General features: G+C 39.1%; 1 protein-coding gene across 3 annotated transcripts in view; it reads right to left on the bottom strand.

Annotated features, from left to right (window-relative positions):
• The window catches only part of ephb2b (eph receptor B2b), a 159,137-nt gene extending 141,203 nt beyond the window's left edge, over positions 1 to 17,934 (bottom strand). For all 3 annotated transcript variants that reach the window (XM_037776455.1, XM_037776462.1, XM_037776468.1), the window contains exon 1: positions 17,746 to 17,934. In XM_037776455.1, coding sequence (XP_037632383.1) covers positions 17,746 to 17,797 — 52 coding nt within the window. In that variant the 5' untranslated portion in view covers positions 17,798 to 17,934. The remainder of the gene's footprint in view (positions 1 to 17,745) is intronic.
• Between the last annotated feature and the right edge of the window lie 202 nt (positions 17,935 to 18,136).

Genomic DNA, 18,136 nt, shown 5'->3' with positions numbered 1-18,136 from the left:
CCTTTAAGTACGGAAGTTAAGAGACAAATAAATCAATGTTGACATCTGGTTTCACACAGGACACGAACACCGGTCTCCTGGGTGAAAATCCAGGTTATTTTTACCCATTCATCCACCCCGACCTCCTCCCTATGTTGCGTTTGTCAGTCTTTATACTTCCTGGTTCACGATTATGTGGATTACATACAAATTAATTTTGTTGGATACATATGAATTACTGTACATTACATTTCGTAGGTATAGCTACAAATGGTGTATGGGAACAGCCTGGTTTGGTACAGTTCTTAGCATACACCCTCACTACCACCAGAAATTATGTGAACAACTTTCAACGTTATTCCCAGCAAGAAACTTAAGAAACTGCCAGTTGCCATAATCTTTACTCAACAAAAGGATACTTAAGGCTCCTCATAACACCTGCCTCAGGCTGTAACATACCCGTAACACTGAGAAGGAACATCATTTTTTCCCTTTTGTGACATCATGTTTCTCTGTCAGTATGTGTGAAGTACTGTGATAAGACACACAGGAGTAAAAGTATGACGGCAAAATATTAGCTGTAAGGCCATCTCTGCCCTGACCTTGTGTTCACACCTCCTCTCCACTAATCCAGCTTCAGGCCTCTGGTTTCCATGTTAATGCCATAACTCCGAAAAAGCCTGACGGGCCAACCCTGCAGGTGCTGGGTTTGAAATTGTATAGACAGAAGTGTTCATACATTTGTGTGTGTGTGTGAGAGAGACACGCAGACAGAGCTGGAGAGACAGAAAACGAGCATGCTAGTATCTGTGAAATAGAGATTAGTACGTGTTCATGCCAAAAATCTGTCTGTAAGGAGGAAAACCACTAAACACTATTATGGGTCTCAATTTCTATTTCTGAAAAATAGGACATATTACTGTAGGCACTAAGATCAAAGGGAAATGCGTAATGCTGTTTTTACTGGTTCTCATGGTGGGAAGAAAAGTTAAGTCACATATTAAAAAGACCCAAAGCCTTTCCATTTTGCTCAGTGAGCGAAATGAAGCTAAGTCAAAACAACAATTTGCCTCTCTCTTTGTGTTAAAACTGTTGAATTCAGTGCGCCCAAGGGACATCTGGAGCACGGATTTAAATGATCTCTCTCCATGTATTCCTATTAGCTGGCAGCGTGAAGAGGTTGAGCCACCGAGCAGGGGCATGTGTGCTTGCTAGTAGGTCATGAGGCAAAGTCTGTGTGTGTCTGTTTGGCAGTGTGAGAGACTGTGTCAGCTCTACCTCTTCCATCTCTCAGCACCGTGGCGGGCCCAGAGAGCAGATCAACCCCCCGGATACACACCCCCCTGCCAGCCAGGGCGTCACACAGTTGAGGACAGACGGCTAATCCCAAACATGCTTTTTCAATCACTCCGACAGGCAGGCTTCCTGACAGCAGCCCCATTGACTCGCACAGGCGCTACATGCATGTAGTGTGCCTGCATGACCACTACAAAGTGTCAAACCATTTCTAAAGGGAAGCAGATTGGAAAGTGCTCAGAGGAGGTGTAATCAGGCCGAGGCGGTACAGCAGTGAGCACAGCTGCCCTGTGTTGGGGTTCCTTCCCCGCTGAGGCCACCCATGCCACACGTGTTTGTTCCCTCATGTTACTGTAAGGCACTTCAGATAAAAGCATCCACAGAATGGCTTATGTCTGCAGTATGCTTTCATTTACAAATGTTGTGTTTTTGCACATATAATTGCTCACATAGCTAAAATGCTCTATAAACCAACAAAAGAGTGGTAAAAAAAGAAATAGATTTCCATCAAGGCTGTCTAAGTTAATGCTATAATAACGCATTAACGCAAATTTGTTTTAACAACACTAATTTCTTTAACGCATTAACGCAACTTGCGATTTTTAGGTTGTTCAGTTTTAATGCTAGAGTGAAAATACTGGTATCATATGAAACTAAAATCCTAAGGAATACATTGGTACTAATGTAACATACCATGTCATAGCTTGTTGCAAAGGAGGCTAAATAACGCACCAAACTTACACTACATTTTGGAGAAGAATAACTGGCATGGCTATTTTCAAAGGGGTCCCTTGAGCTCTGACCTCAGGATATGTGACTGAAAATGGGTTCTATGGGTACCCACAAGTCTCCCCTTTACAGATATGCCCACTTTATGATAATCACATGCAGTTTAGGGCAAGTCATAGTCAAGTCAGCACACTGACAGCTGTTGTTGCTTGTTGGGCTTGAGTTTGCCATGTTATGATTTGAGCATATTTGTTATGCTAAATGCAGTACCTGTGAGGGTTTCCAGACAATATTTGTCATTGTTTTGTGTTGTTAATTGATTACCAATAATAAATATATACAAGCATATTTGTCCACTCCCATGTTGATAAGAGTATTAAATACTTCACAAATTTCCCTTTAAGGTACATTTTGAACAGATAAAAATGTGCGATTAATTTGCTATTAAGCAAAAAAGCCAATCATTATATGATTTCAGCTTTTCAGATGTGAGGATTTGCTGCTTTGCTCTCTTACATGACAGTAAAGTGAAATAGAGCTGCAACAATTAATCGATTAGTTGTCAATTATTGCATTAATCGCCAACTATTTCGATAATCGCTTAATCAGAGTAATTTTAAAGTCAAAATTCTCTGATTCCAGCTTCTTAAATGTGAATATTTTCTGGTTTCTTTACTCCTCTATGACAGTAAACTGAATATCTTTGAGTTGCGGACGAAATAAGACATTTGAGGATGTCATCTTGGGCTTTAGGAAACACTGATCTGCATTTTTCACCATTATCTGACATTTTATAGACCAAACAACTAATCGATTAATCGAGAAAATAATAAACAAAATAATCGACAATGAAAATAATCATTAGTTGCAGCCCTAAACTGAATATATTTGGGTTTTGGACTTAAAATTTAAATTGTCACCTTGGAGAATTTTTTTTTTCCAATTTCTTGACATGTTATATACACAACAATGACTCAGTCAAGAAAATAATGGCAGATTAATCAATAATGAAAAATGAGTACATTTTAAACAACATACCTCTATCCAAATTAGTGAGGATTTGTATGTGAGTTGGAAGAAAAACATTGACTAATACCAAAACTATGGCTGTTGGCCGGCTTTTATCTGAGAGTGCTCACAACCTTGAGTGCTGCAGAGTTTTCTCTGCTGTTACAGTACTTCATATATTTAGTAATAAACTACAATGAAATACATATCAATGTAGTAAAGCTTCAATTCATTTAACTTTCTCAGTTGCTCTCTCTCTTTCTTCAGACTAACAATAGGCCAAAGACATAATGGATTGCTTGCATGTATAGTAGGCGCTTGAAACACGAGACAATCTGCGGTGCCTTTATTGACGTCCATGCCTGCTTGTATTATCTGCAGATGAAATACCTATTTGGACTGTATGAATAACAATATTCTACATGTTTAACCCTATCATGTGACATTCGTTTCATTTAATGGTCTCAGCTGGATCTCTGTATTGATTTCACACGCACAGCAGGCCTCCTGAGATCCTCTATGGATTTTCCAGCTGCCCTCCCAATTGATCCATTGTGATTTCTACTACCCAAAGGCCCTGCCAGAGGAAGGCATGGAAAACAGTCATCATTTCGCCATCTCCTTGTATAGGCTACCTGACTCCTGTTTTGTAAGCCACGTTACCTCATGGCTATATTGTAATTCCAGACGTTTTTTTTATTGACCCAAGAGGATGAGTAACGGTCTTTCTGTAGCAGCTCGAGAGTTGTGGTCAAGTCTAGTGTTTCCTAACAGGTTTGAAATTAGAATAAAATAACAAACGAATTGTCCGTTGGAACAAGAGGGGGACAAGATGTTATTGCATTAACAGGAGCTCTTACAAGTGTGAGTGTGGCAGATGCTGCTGATTGCTCGCCGCACTAGATCCACTTTCAGACAAGTGATTATGTAAATTCAGGTAAGCTTCCTCTACCCAAATGGTGCCTTTATCACCGGCTTTGGTGAATATGAAACGGCTACAATGAAGTGTCAATTGGTGGGGCTCCATCAACACAATCATAAGGGTATAATCTTTGCTGAGTCTAGGTTATTGATTTTGGACGTGTAAGCCGGGGTAGACTGATTACAGTGGTATGAGGTCAGAGAAAAAATACGAACGCTGTCTTTCATCAATCCAAAATTATGCCTCTGTTTGAAATAAAATAAACTCTCACAGTAAAACCGCAGTAACATTCACTGTGTGCTCCACCTGTCACCCCCTGATGATCTGAAATCCATCACGTCCTTACCATGGCTACGACTCTGTTGATCTCCGTTGGCTACTTTAGGGAGATATATATCCCCTCTAATAATTTCATATAAATGATTTGTCAAAACGAACAAAAATGGAGCCATTATGCTGTCTGACCTGCTACTGTATAACCACTGCAGTTGCTAGCTCACTGACATTTTATATGGAAGGTTTTGTTAACTACTTTTACTTAAGGCAGCTATTAAACATTCTGTAAATTGAACACTGTAAATAATCAATTCACTTACAATAGATTATTAGGTTAGTATTAATCTGGAAGTCATCAGTTTCAAAGTTTAAATGTAAAGCTATCTGTGTCATAAAAAATACAGCATGTGAGGAAGTACTCACCCACTTCCTCTCTCACTATTTGGTTTTCTTTGTTTCTTTGGTCTGTAGTTGAGTGGTTGATTGACTGACGGGGACTAAGTGACTCCAGGTGTGTTCAGGTGTGCTCTGATTGACCAGGTTCTCACTTCAGGTGTCACTAGGCTCAGCTGACTATAGTCCTCACCTGATAGGCCAGTTTGAACTGGAAGGGCGGGCTCTCAGGTTTTATTAGCATGTGTGAAGGTAGAGGTTTTCTCTCAAAGAGCAGCACCAGACCTGTGGTGAGCAGTGTGTTTTGAAGGCAAAGGATTTTTCCCTCCCTGTATTTTTACTTTGTTTGATGTTTTTTTCAGACTGAAAATAAAAGTCTGCATTATTTTTTCAGCATACTTCCCTGTCAGCGTGATGTTTACTCTTCATAATCTTTCACCTTGCTCTCCTGCACCTCACCTTACAACACAGCAGTAAATGTTACAGTGACTTTAGTTTATTTTTGTAGTAAACTACTTGAACTACTACTACTAAAGAACTGTCCTGAGATATTACACAACTGCCGTGCATTTTATTTTCAGTAATTATTTTGATAACTAACTTTCATGAGTACAATATCATCATAGCCAATGGAACCGATGAAAATAAAACCCAAGTTGTAATAAACAACTCTTCAATGAGTTACAAATGCAGTGGGTAGAAAACCTGCATTGTTGACTTAAATAATAATGTGATATATATCTGATACCTATAAATATAAATATTAAATAATATTATTAGTTTAAGTACAACGCTGGTTGTGCGTACTGTATGTATACTGCTTGCCTTGTAATTTTGAGTTTAATTGCTCTTGTATGGTTTTTACTATTATTATTTTTTTTTATTTTAGATTTTTTTTATTATTATTTATTTGTTACATTTTTCTATTTATCTGTACTTATTTTTATCCTTGTGCTGCTGTAACATTGGAATTTCTCCTCTGGGGATCAATAAAGGCTTATGTTATTTTATTTTATCTTATTAGTCCATAAAACATTGTATTGTCTTCAAGTTCTCATAAATATGCTTTTAAAAATATGCTTTTAGTCATGAATGGGTCTTAAATTTGAATTTGGGATGCTTAAGTCAACATGCGCATGAGAGGAAAATAGAGTCTGCCCACTTGTTCACGCCCACCACTTACATGAATCTTCAGTCAAAAAACATGCCTCTTTATGCTTATGACTGCATAAATATCTAACTGCGTAGATCAGCTAACATGCCCCCTTTCTCAATACACTGTTCAGGTCACGGTGTAATGTTGAGTGTCAGAGTGTTACGTGTGTGACACACATGGATAGAATCCCATTAAGACCACACCACTCTCTGGTGAAGAGTATAATTGTGGTGTCTAAAGCAGTTCCCAGTAGATCTCTCCCCCAAGGTGGAAATGAAAATTACACCATTGCTGTTGACAATTAGCCATCGTGGCCTGTGGCAGTCCTCCGTAATTGGACGACAGGCGATTAAGCACTAAGAGGTTTACCGTGCTGTTGTTGTGATGACCCTAACCTTCGAGATTCCTCACCTCTTACCCCTCCATCCTGCACTTTCTGTGTTTTAGACAGAAAGTGCAAACCAACTATAGTCCAAATCTCACAGCTATGTTTTCTGCTATGCACCCACCAATTTAGGGCTGTCAATCGATTAAAATATTGAATTGCGATTAATTGCATTATTGTCCATAGTTAACCATGATTAATAACAAATTAATCAAAATTGTTTTATCTGCTCAAAGTGTATATTAAAGGGAGATTTATCAAGTATTTAATACAACATGGGAGTGGGCAAATATGCTTGTTTTATGCAAATATACGTATATATGTATTATTGGAAATCAATTAACAACACAAAAAAATTACAAATATTGTCCAGAAACCCTCACAGGTACTGCATTTAGCATAACAAATATGCTCAAATTATAACATGGCAAACTCAAGCTCAACAGGCAACAACAGCTGTCAGTGTGCTGACTTGACTATGACTTGCCCTAAACTGCATGTGATTATCATAAAGTGGGCATGTCTGTAAACGGGAGACTTGTGGGTACCCATAGAACCCATTTTCATTCACATAACTTGAAGTCAGAGGTTAAGGGACCCCTTTGAAAATGGCCATGCCAGTTTTTCCTCGCCAAAATTTTGTGTAGGTTTGGAGCGTTATTTAGCCTCCTTGCCGACACCAATTGATTCCTTAGGTTTTCTAAATTCATATGATACCAGTATCTTCACTATATCTTTAAAAGTGAGCCCAATACGACCCAAAAATTGCAAGTTGCGTTAATGTGTTAAAGAAACTTGTGGCATTAAAATGATTTTGCATTAACTTTGACAGCCCTAGTTAAATTTATTCACTTATGTCACCAACAAATATCCAGTTCCAGGGTCTGCCACTGTAGGATTTACAAGGTTCTGCATTTGACTGAATGTGATTTTTAAATGAATGTATGAAAACACAGATTGAGCTCCAGCTCTCTAAAGTCACAGCCAAAGGCCACATCAGTTAATTGCCTTGTGTTAATTCCCTATTCTCCAAGCTAATGCAATTACGTGTGAATAGAAACCAACTATCACACTTTAGGACACAAAAAGTCATTCTCTCTCTCCTTTTCTGTCCCTCCCCCTGCTTTTTAAATGTCATACCCTGTTTAATCTATTGAATTTATTCATAAAGTGTCTTACAGTAAATGGGAAATAGAAAGTGTGCCTTTCAGCTTCAGTTTTCACACCTGAGCTGTAACATCTTTGTTTCTCCCCAAAATTGAAAATTTTATTTCACGACATAAAGAGTAGTGCACGTTCAGGTTATAAAATATAAAAGAAAAGATGAGGACTTTAAAAGTAGTTGGTTTGATGATGATGAAGTACTACTAAGTACATAAAAGCCAACATAAGTCTTATGGTAAACCCGTATGTACATAAGCATAAGAAGATAATCCAAAGCTTGATGTATCTCTGTTATGGCTGCAGGAACCGGCCTGTATCACCAACACAAGACAACAGTCATCAGTCATAGGAGAGCGGAGCCTGCCCTGCCCAGCACACTAATCAGACAAAACATGTCTGCTTGCTGGCAGCACCTCAGCTGGGGTGTTCTCTCTGTCCGAGTGAGACCGATAGACGTGTTAGGGTCTGACAGCGGGAGACCGGGTTTTTTGTCTGACGTGTCTGCTGCATGTTGGCTGAGCTGAGATAGCCAGCCAGAGCCAGAGGGGGAAAAGAGGAAAGAAATGTGTTATTGGCTCTTTGCAGCGAGAGAGGATGACGCATGCCGCGCTGGGCACATAACTACCGGCGAAAACAGAAAACGGTCAGCGCTGGTGCAGACTAAGAAGCTAGTTTCCACTGATGAAAGAAGGGGGTGGGGGGGGGGGTCCTGCTGTTGATATGGACCACGATGGACAGACGGTCAGAGAGAAAGAATGGAAGGGGGGGGGGGGGGGGGGGGGGGGGAGACAGAGATGGACAAAAAAACAAAAGGCAGATGTCACGTGGGGTCTAGAGTCGCTGATAGATGTGATGTGCAGCGCGGCGCGCAGGCAGCGGTTCAGGTAGAAAAGGCTTCTCTTTGTGATGCAGATGACAACGCAATCAGCCCCGCTTTGTCTCGGGCCGATGGGCTCCGCTCCCGGGGACATTGTGAGCCAGACACTAATCCGGTGGGTTTGTGTTCTCCGGGCGCGCTCATAAAGGCGGTGTCACAGTACCTGGGGTGTGTGTGGATGGGGGTCTCTGAAACGAGGTCTGACCTCTCTCAGGGTACACTCTCCCTCCTCCTCCTCCTCCTTCTGTCTCTCCCTGCGTCCTAGCTCGGTAGCCGGCATTGCTTTGGTTGAATATTATAAGCGCCATATTGTTACGACTCAACGTTCACACGAAGGATGTGACAGGAACAGGGGGTCACATTAATCAGTTCATCTCCGCCTTTCGAGCAAAGTCGGTTATTGTTTTCACCACTTGAAGAACAACAATTTTTACTGCCTGGATAAAAAGAGGAAATACAAAGTGACAAAGACATAAAACACACTGATTCCACATAATGGGGGGGACTTCTGTCAAATTAAGGAGGACGCACAAAGAATTCAGATGGCAAATTAGGCCGAGATGTTGGTAGGGCCGTTTTTGATTGTGAGTGCTTACACGTTTCCTGTTATGAATAATATCTGGAAATACATTTCACTGTCCCCTAATGATTTCCATTCCCAATGGGTTCGGATGAATCAGGCTCTTCCTAATAAATATGACTTACCAAGAGACTGCGCATTGCCAATTAACATGTGCTAATTAAGATAGCAGGATATAAGAACATCCTTGATCTAGATTCCTGTGTGAAATACCAGAGAGGTTACACGGAGGTAAAGCAAGTTTCGTCCCTAAGTATCTATTTATCCAAACTACTCCCTTGTAGTCAGCAAGAAAACGGCCGTTGCAAACTTTATTGAAGCAGGTCACTAACTCCAATTAAATTGCAGAGTTAAACTCCCTGAATTAATTTAATTAAACATCAATTTAATTAAACATCTATCTTCAAACATGATTGGGTATATAAATAAAAAACAACAACCTGCACTACGAAGTTGAGTTAAGTTTAATCTTCAGGTCTTTGAACACCAGGTCCGTATTTTTCGTATGCGTTTTTTAATCCGTCAACCGTTAAAAAACGTTACGCACATAAACCTTGCACAATGAGTCCGAATCAATATGTTTTATTATTCTATTTGTAGCGAAAATTCGCAGTACAAGACAATACTGACTTAGTTACGTGGGTTTAATGGACAGCACTAGCCCCAAACGGGGCTAATGAATGAATGACATTAGCAACGAGCTATCGTTTAGCTGCCTAGACCACAATCACTGCTGTCTTATCTTTCCTACATCCTTTGTTTTGCAACCATCCCTGATTCCAGGCTGTTCTGCAACCACCTGCCAAAATTAAGTTTGTACGGACAGTGGCTCTGAGTGGTCAAACAACCACCGGAGTCGGTGTGTAAACGTGATTAACACAACGTGAGGTCGTATTTATTTTTAAATGTGCAACATTTTCGGATGAAAAAAACAGACTTGGTTTGTAAAGGCCTTAATCTTTGTCCAGTTTTAAACTATTAGGATTAGGAGTGCATTTAATAATTTATTATTATATAATATTATTAATAATAATAATAGCCTAAAGGCCTTTATTCACTGGGGGCATGAAAAATAAATGAAACACAAATGTGACATACTCGCCTGCAAATATTATACTGTATGTCTGGGGCTTTTATTGTGAAAGGTAAGAAAAGAAGGAGTGGATCTGGTCTGCGCTGCCTTGTCAAGGTTGAAAGGAGTAATAAAGTTTGCCGTCTTGGTTCAAACTACGGCGCATCTGTGCAACTCAACTCATTCCACACAACGTGATTGGTTGATGCATTTATTTGCGGTGCGAAAGCTCAGAAAGTCGACCTTGTTCCAAAAAAAGTACTTTGCTTTTCGTCACCTAATAGTCTGTGTGAGTATTCATGACAAAAACAACAGTTCAAAAATATACTGACATGCATATTAATCGCACGGAAAAAAAAAATGCCCCCAGTGTCTAAAGGCCTTTAGTCACATTCGTTCACTTTTTGACCACGCTGTTTTCCAAACTACATACTGAAACAATTATAGCCCTCCAATCAAATGGCCCACCTGACCTTAATGCACTGAAAGAAAAACAAATCTCAAGACCCCTAACTCACCTGATCCTCACACTAAATAATACATTTCTACATAATACATCTTTTCACCATTCATAGCGCACAGGACCTCCAGTGTTATATAACAACTTAGCAGCACAACTTGAAATTGATATGTAATTTTCTGAACATAGATTTGGGTTGTGCATGACAAAGCCTCGTACAAGAGTTCTTCAATATGCAAATGCTACATTTGGAACACTTATTCTGCAAACATAAATAATAAAACATGTATGTGATTTGTTTCTAAAGAAAAACAAACAAACACGTGTGGAATGTCGGAACTGGTATTAAGAGAAACTTTGATTTGTTGTAGCTTGCTGCCAAATGGAAGGAAAACATAAGCGCCAGAAAAAGTTGAGACAATCAAGGAAAGTACTTTAAAGTTAATTTGTGTATTTATTTTCTGGGACTAGCAATTAACTTAAAAAAAGTAAATGCCACCTTTTAGGCACTTTGAGAAAGATGCATCAAATGCTAAGACTTAGGTGCAAGTATCATTTAACCCACACATGCTTTTGTTTGATAATACTAACCCTAATATTAAGTGAAAGCAGGTTGGTTACAGCTTTTTATCTTTGTTTGTTTAAGATTTGATGAGATTGTAGATTAAGATACCTCCTCAGACTGCCTTTGCCAAGAGAAACATGTGTGCACTTGTGACAGATTTCCTCATTGTTGTGAACCCATAATAATAAATATGAATCATATCCCTCAAGTATCTCTTTTCTTTTTGATAAACAAATAACTTAACCACACATGTTTTTACATCTCATTACAGTGTGATTAATCTTCTTTCCAGGTCCTGTGCTTTTATCTAAGACATGGATCCATTTGTAATTAACACACAGTAACACATGTTATACAACGAAATGCACAATACTTCACAGCAAAATAATTAGTATTATTTAAGAGAGATTGTACTTTAAATCAAGTCTTCTTAAAGGCTGAAACGCACCCATATAAACTTTTAAATGAACCCACTGTTCAGTTGACGTCATGCAAGAAAAACTCGAAACACCTGTTGACTCTGAAAATATTTTCATTTTCTGATAGCATCAAGTAGCAGCAATATCTGCCGGCTGGTCTCTGCAAACTAAACAGGCCTGATTACAGACCAAAGAGACACAAGATTAAACACCTGTTCTTTCTTAAGAAAGTTATATAAATACCAAACGTCACTCTAAATGCTGTCAATCTACAGTATATGAAAATAAGTGATACGGGACATGTGAAAAAAGAGTACCACAAGCACACTGTATACGCCCACATATTAATATTAAGTGTTAAGCCACTAGGTACAGTCTGTGGAGGTTGTGTGATACAGCAGCGCATTGGCTTGGCTTCTGAAGTTGTCATTTAGTAGGTTATACTGTGTTTTTGAAAGTATAATAATACTTCCCAGTGTGGTAGTTAAATTCAGAACTTCGGTAAACTGATCGGTCCTCTCCCTATTCTGTAGTGCACTCACGGAAGTGAACGTAAGCAAACTTGACTCTTATATGATACACAATCCGAGCATGTGGATCTTGGGAATTATGCTGCCGCAACAACCATAACCCAAGTAGTCATGTTCTGAATAGTGTAAAAATGTGTACGTTGTAATAACACCCCACATCAGCCTGTAGTATCAACCTACATGTGGTAAACAAATTAGGTGTGTTGCCGTCCACACACTTACATTACCACTCACAGATTCTCATACCCCACTGACTCCCTTATTGGTCAACATGTTAGGCTATTATTTGCACCTTGCTTTGTTTTAGTGAAGTGCAGTACCAAGAATAAAGAGCATTTCCAGGGCCACACAAGTGACATCCTGAAGCTATATTCGTAATACCTTTGAATCCACTATTGCATTTCTTAAAGGAGACTTATCATGCTTATTTTCAGGTTCATCCTTGTATTTTGGGTTTTCCTAGAACATGTTTACATGTGTTAATGTTCAAAAAACACATTATTTTTTCTCAAACTGTCTGTCTGAATATACCTGTATTCACCCTCTGTCTGAAACGCTCTGTTTTAGCGCCTGTCTCTTTAAGACCCCCTCCCGGAAAAGCCAAGTCAGCTCTGATTGGCTTGTGAGAAAAATAAGGGGCACCTTTGCAAAGGTAGTTCTCAAGCTGCGGTCGATATATTCTAATGAGCCTGCATGTGACATAGGAAGGGGAGCCAAATCTGAATGGCTTGTTGAATCACATGTTTTCTTGGTCTAGGCAGCCCACAAAAAAAATACTTGGTTGTCTTATTTCACAGTTTGTGGGTTGGTAGGCACTTCAGATACCCAGAAGTATGTGCACAAACACTGAAAGAAGTGAGTTTTTCATGATTTGCCCCCTTTGAACTTCAGTTCTTTCGTCAAACATGTTCCACAAGCTAAAATGCCACTATGTTAGCATCACCTCCAGAGGGCAAAAATGTGCGGATTGGAGCAATTGAAGAGCTGGCTCATGACAGCAGACCACAGCAGTCAAACAGCTGAAAGCATGGAAACAGTGTCGAACACTCCATCATGTCTTGAACTGATTCCTAAGTTAAATTGGTTGAAGAAAGCCGGAGCCAGGAGCAACATACGCAACCATTTTGCTAGCAGAGCCAGCTGGGACACAAACGTAAAACACTGAAATCCCACATGTGAAGGTTTTAACAAAGCCAATTTAAAGCAATCCTTCTTTTTCCTGCTTAACTTTTAGATAATAAATATGGTTTAGTATATTCAAACCTCTAGTGATTTCACCAAAGGCTAGGTCTAACACATACAGTGACCACAATAAAGCAAAGCAGCTCAGTACCAGTGTCGGTAACCTTATGCAATGCAAGATTTTCTTAAGCAACGCGGTGCGGTGACACTTCTGCCTTAATCTCACCCTAAAGGTAGCCATAGATGTCTCTGAAATGTGACACCCCCCCTTCAAGTGAAACAACTGGTACCAGCACTAATTGAAATTTTGCATGCAAAGTGACAATGCCTGGGCCCTCGGCAGCATGGATTAAGGCTTGAATAGAGACAGATTCTTTGTGAAAGCCTACTGTGGCGGTTGGCGTGCAGGCCGGGCTCCCTGCATCTGCTCATTGGGTGGACTGAGAAAACACTGGATTGTATACGGTCGCTCATTTTACCTTTTTATCTAATCCCATTTCAGAGCCCACCTCCGTCTCTCTTTTGTTACTCTTCCACAAAACATAATGCTTCCATGTTACACTCGCACGTCTATTCCAACAATACAAAACAATTCCGGTCCAAAAACAGCAAACGGATTTACATGTGAAAGCATCTTTACCAAACTTGGCAGGATTTTCAAAACATTAACAATCATACTGTGCCTTGCGCTTGCACTATTTTGAGAGAAAATGGTACTGAAGGGGACATGCAAAATACAAATGTAATATATGTAATTTACTATATTAAATTAAATCAAAAAACTGTGTTGCCAGTGTTTGCCAACTTTAAACTGAGTGCGCTCCAGTGCTCAACAGAGCGCTGAAGGAATGCAGTGCATATTGAAATGCAATCAAATCTGCTAGACATTTTTTAAAGACTGCATGCTGTGATCTCACTCTGCCCCACTTCACCATCCTCTACTGTGGTTTCTGTCCCATTATGTTTCCTTCAAAGACAAAAATGTTTATCAGTCATCTATCATCCCGCTGACCCCAACAACAACTTGCATACAAGTATGGAGGAGGTTGTTATTGCATCACAGCGACAACAATCCTCCCAGAAAACATTTGCTGTGTTTGCACAGTACAAACTGCAATAATACAACAGAAGCCAAATGATCCGTCTAGTAAATTCCATCTCCTCCCAACAATACAGGCTACTACAGTTTTTATGGCCGCGGATGAATCTGAGAATATATCCACTCAACAGAATTAGATGAGCGCCGTTGTTGTTAGCATGGCTGTCAGCTGAGCGCTGATGACAATGAATGGGTGAACTAATGAAGGGATAAATCCACAGTGCGCTTTCACAGACATGTTTGACATAGCTAGGCTAATTTCCTTGGCAGTGCTACCTCCATTAATTTCCGAAAAGAGCTTGTCTGTTCCTGTTAACTAAACCCATAAGAACTGACATCAATGGCAGATTACATTAACGCTAATCAACAATTTAGAGTTGTTTCACATTCCGCAGTGTAAGTGAAATGCCTTTGAAAAAACGGTTGAATGCTAGTGGTGTATGGACGGCATTTACAGTTGTCCAACACGGCGATGTTACTAGAGAGAGTAGTCTGAATAGAGATAGAAGACACTGAGGAAAAAGGTCACAGGCTAAATTCAAATGTTAGCATTTCAGACTTGACATGGTGTGCAGTGTTGACTTGAGACACAGCTTGGATTTTCTTAAATTTGGCCCCAGTTTTAATCCTCTAATCCTCTCCAGTACGGTCGCTGCCTGATTTATTGATTATTTTCTATAACAAGAAGTAGTCCTCTCATGTGTTTGTTGTACAGAAATCAGGTATACTTTATGATTTCATTAGTACTCCACTCAATTTATGTACAGTTTTTACCAAACTTTTCCCACAGTACATAGAGTGCTTCGGCGATCAACGAATAATGTAATGCGATGGTACAGTGTAATTTAGCACAAATGTATTTAGCAGGCGACGTTCATCAGTAAAATAACAGAACAATGCAAAGATGTCACTTTGTATTAAACAAAAACAACAATGGAGAAAACGTCCCGGCGCAAAACGTGTCAAAACGATCCACTCGAGGCTTCTTTTCTGTTGCATGCTGGGATGTGTGTTTTTTTTTCGGATTATAGCTGCAGTGACCTCTTTTTCAACCCTTTATTTCTCATACGTAAGCCATCCTTGCAACTTCATTGGACAGTCGCCTAGGGTGATTCACAGGGTAAAATGGAGGGGGAGGCGTACTAGGTTGGCGACGGGACTAGCTCTGGTTTACGAATCAGAAAGTGAAACACCACGGGCCCGAAAGGAACTGCAACATGCACGCTGTGTATCTAGTGTAACGCTAAATATCAACAGCAAGGAATGTACTTCAATACAGTGAAATAACTATTTGAGGAACTGCACCGATTGGTATTTGAGGCACTCACTGTATGCTCTCAGCTTACACAAATGCTTCACAGTAGATTCTACATGTAGACTAACAGTAACTGTGGCCATGTTTGCATTTTAGAGAGAAATAATAAACATGGGGAAGTGTATTTGGCATTTTCCACTTCCTGTGGTTCGCTTGCTTTTAGACAAAACAGCAAGGATAAGATCGAAAAAATAAATAACCGATAGCAATCATGATATCAGTAATTAAAAGAAAACAAAAAATATTGATATTATGTATATTTACAATATATGGGATGACGATACACTACATTACTTCTTGTGAGATTTGTAGTATGTATTTTTTACTGAAATTGTTTTTACGTACTAGTAATATATATTCAGTGTATATATTAATATTCAATATATTATTAAAACAACTAAAATGTAGTACATGACGGTATGCAGTTCCAATATTCTGATTTATTTTATTATCCTTGTGAAATGTTAAATGAAAAACATATAACAGAAAAAATATACATTACAACAACATATTTTTAATATATTCAAATAAAAAAATATATATATATAATTTATGGATCGTATGAAATGTATGTTGTAGATTATCCCCTGTATTTGTATGGTGTGGTATTAATGCCAAGACTGGATTGTACATATAATTTCCTAAAATAATAATAATAATAATAATAATAGGTTTGTCCTGGAATGATACAATTTTAAATTTAAAAGGTATGACACAAATTTCAATGCTACCAATGTGAAAAGTAATGTGAGCCGTCACAATCGCTTTGTTAGATCTTGGATATGTAACTCCATTGAAACCATAAACAGCAGCAGTCAGTTGAAGTCTGCGTAAATACGCATGACATTTGTCAAAGTCTGTGCCAGTCCTTCATTGGGCCTGACAGCTCCTTTGACCTTTTATTGTACATGTACAAATGTGGAAAGCTATTACACATGTACAAATTATTTTACAGTAAACAAGCGACTTAACTGTTTGTTTTTTTCCTGTTTTTCTTTTTTTTGTTGTTTTAACCTTACATTTAGTTGAGTTTCCACATAGTTGCATAGCTCCACCTGTAATTATGAGGTTTAGTTAAAGTGACCAGAGGAAGAAGTTTGTTTTCTGACAGCATCTTAAAAATAGCCTGAATAAAAATGTTTGACTGGGCTGTCACTTTTCCAGTCTTCATTGTGGGAGAATGTCTCCTTTCCTGTCACAGAGTGCAGCCACATAAAAATCACCTGCAAATTATAACTCAAAGTGCACACTGTGTTTCTGTGTTTCATATTGTAATTTTTCCTTGTTTTCATCATTGTTTGATGTTTCATTTGTGTGTGAAGCACTTTATAACGGTGTGTTTTAAAAGGTGCAATATAAATAAAGCTTTACTTACTTACTTACTTACTTATACCCCTTAAATTTAAAGAAAATAGCTTTCATAAATAGCTCCAAATATTTTTTTTAAAGGTCAAAGGGCAAATGTCAAGTCCCTATAAGTAGGTATACCAGAGCTCTTGAATATTGAAGCAATAAGTATGGTATAAGACCACATAAAATCACCTGCAAACTCAAAGTGCACACTGTGGCACCCTTTAAATTTAAAGAAAATAGCTTTCATAAATAGCTCTAAATATTTTTTAAAAGGTTAAAGGGCAAATGTAAAGATAATAGCCACTACAAGTAGGTATACCAGAGCCCTTGAATATCAATAAGTATGGTATAAGACCACTATAGGTTACTTTTGAGCATCACAGACACACTGCTGTAAACACATAACCTATTATAACCTGTTTCATTGTAGCGTTGAGCCACGCTGCTTGCTGCACCTTTACTGCTAAAGCCACGCTTTGCGTACAAATGACTGCATAAGGACAGAGCCTTTTTGTAAGTTTAATTATGACATTTTGTCTTTCACGTTTTTTGTTTTTTTTATCACCAAATGACACTAAACCGGTGACACACCTCCACGGACACACACACACAGGATGCGACCTACCTGACAGTGATCGAACGTCAACGTTAACCTGACGTAGCCTAGGTTACGGTGGTAACCTACGTTACGACAGTAGTTTTATACGTCTAATTAACGCTATTAACGCTCAACAGCCTGTACTGTACCTGCGGGAGGATGCGGGAGCATGTTTTTTGTGTCCCACCATCATCCCTTTGCCCGCTGTTTTTGAGCTGACTCTGCAAAACGCCATGGAATAAGACGTTAATAGACATTACCGGAGATGAAAAGTGGTTAATTTAACCGTTAGCCTCGCGATGATTAAAATGAACCAACGTCTCAAATTCAAAAAGCCGGTAAAGAGAGGATGCTCGGCTCTGAACCGTTGGGATGATAAAAGCTTACCTTCAACAGCTATAACGGCCGGTATGGTCCATAATATCCATAGAATATCCATTATTGGTCACTTATATCACCCCTTATAGACATTCAGATAAAACACGTCCCGAGAGCCATTGACAGCAGCTATAGAGGCAGAGAGTGGACAGGCGGTCCTTCACCTCCGACAGAGCGGATCCAGATAGCAGAGACGACCAACTCAAATCTCAACCAAGTTTGGGCGAAACCAAAAAAACGACAGACGGAGGGGGAGCACAGAAACACAGAAACACAGCTACAATATTTTAGCGCTGCATTCATCCAGTCAGTCTTGTAATAGAATATAAATAATACTGTTATGTGTATATTTAATGAGAAAGGGTTTATAATATTTTAATAATCGATGCAGCTGCTCCTC

This window comes from Sebastes umbrosus, chromosome 1 (assembly GCF_015220745.1).
Source record: "Sebastes umbrosus isolate fSebUmb1 chromosome 1, fSebUmb1.pri, whole genome shotgun sequence".
Lineage (NCBI taxonomy): Eukaryota > Metazoa > Chordata > Actinopteri > Perciformes > Sebastidae > Sebastes > Sebastes umbrosus.
Note: the sequence above shows the minus strand (reverse complement) of the source record. Positions and strands in the feature narration are given on the sequence as shown.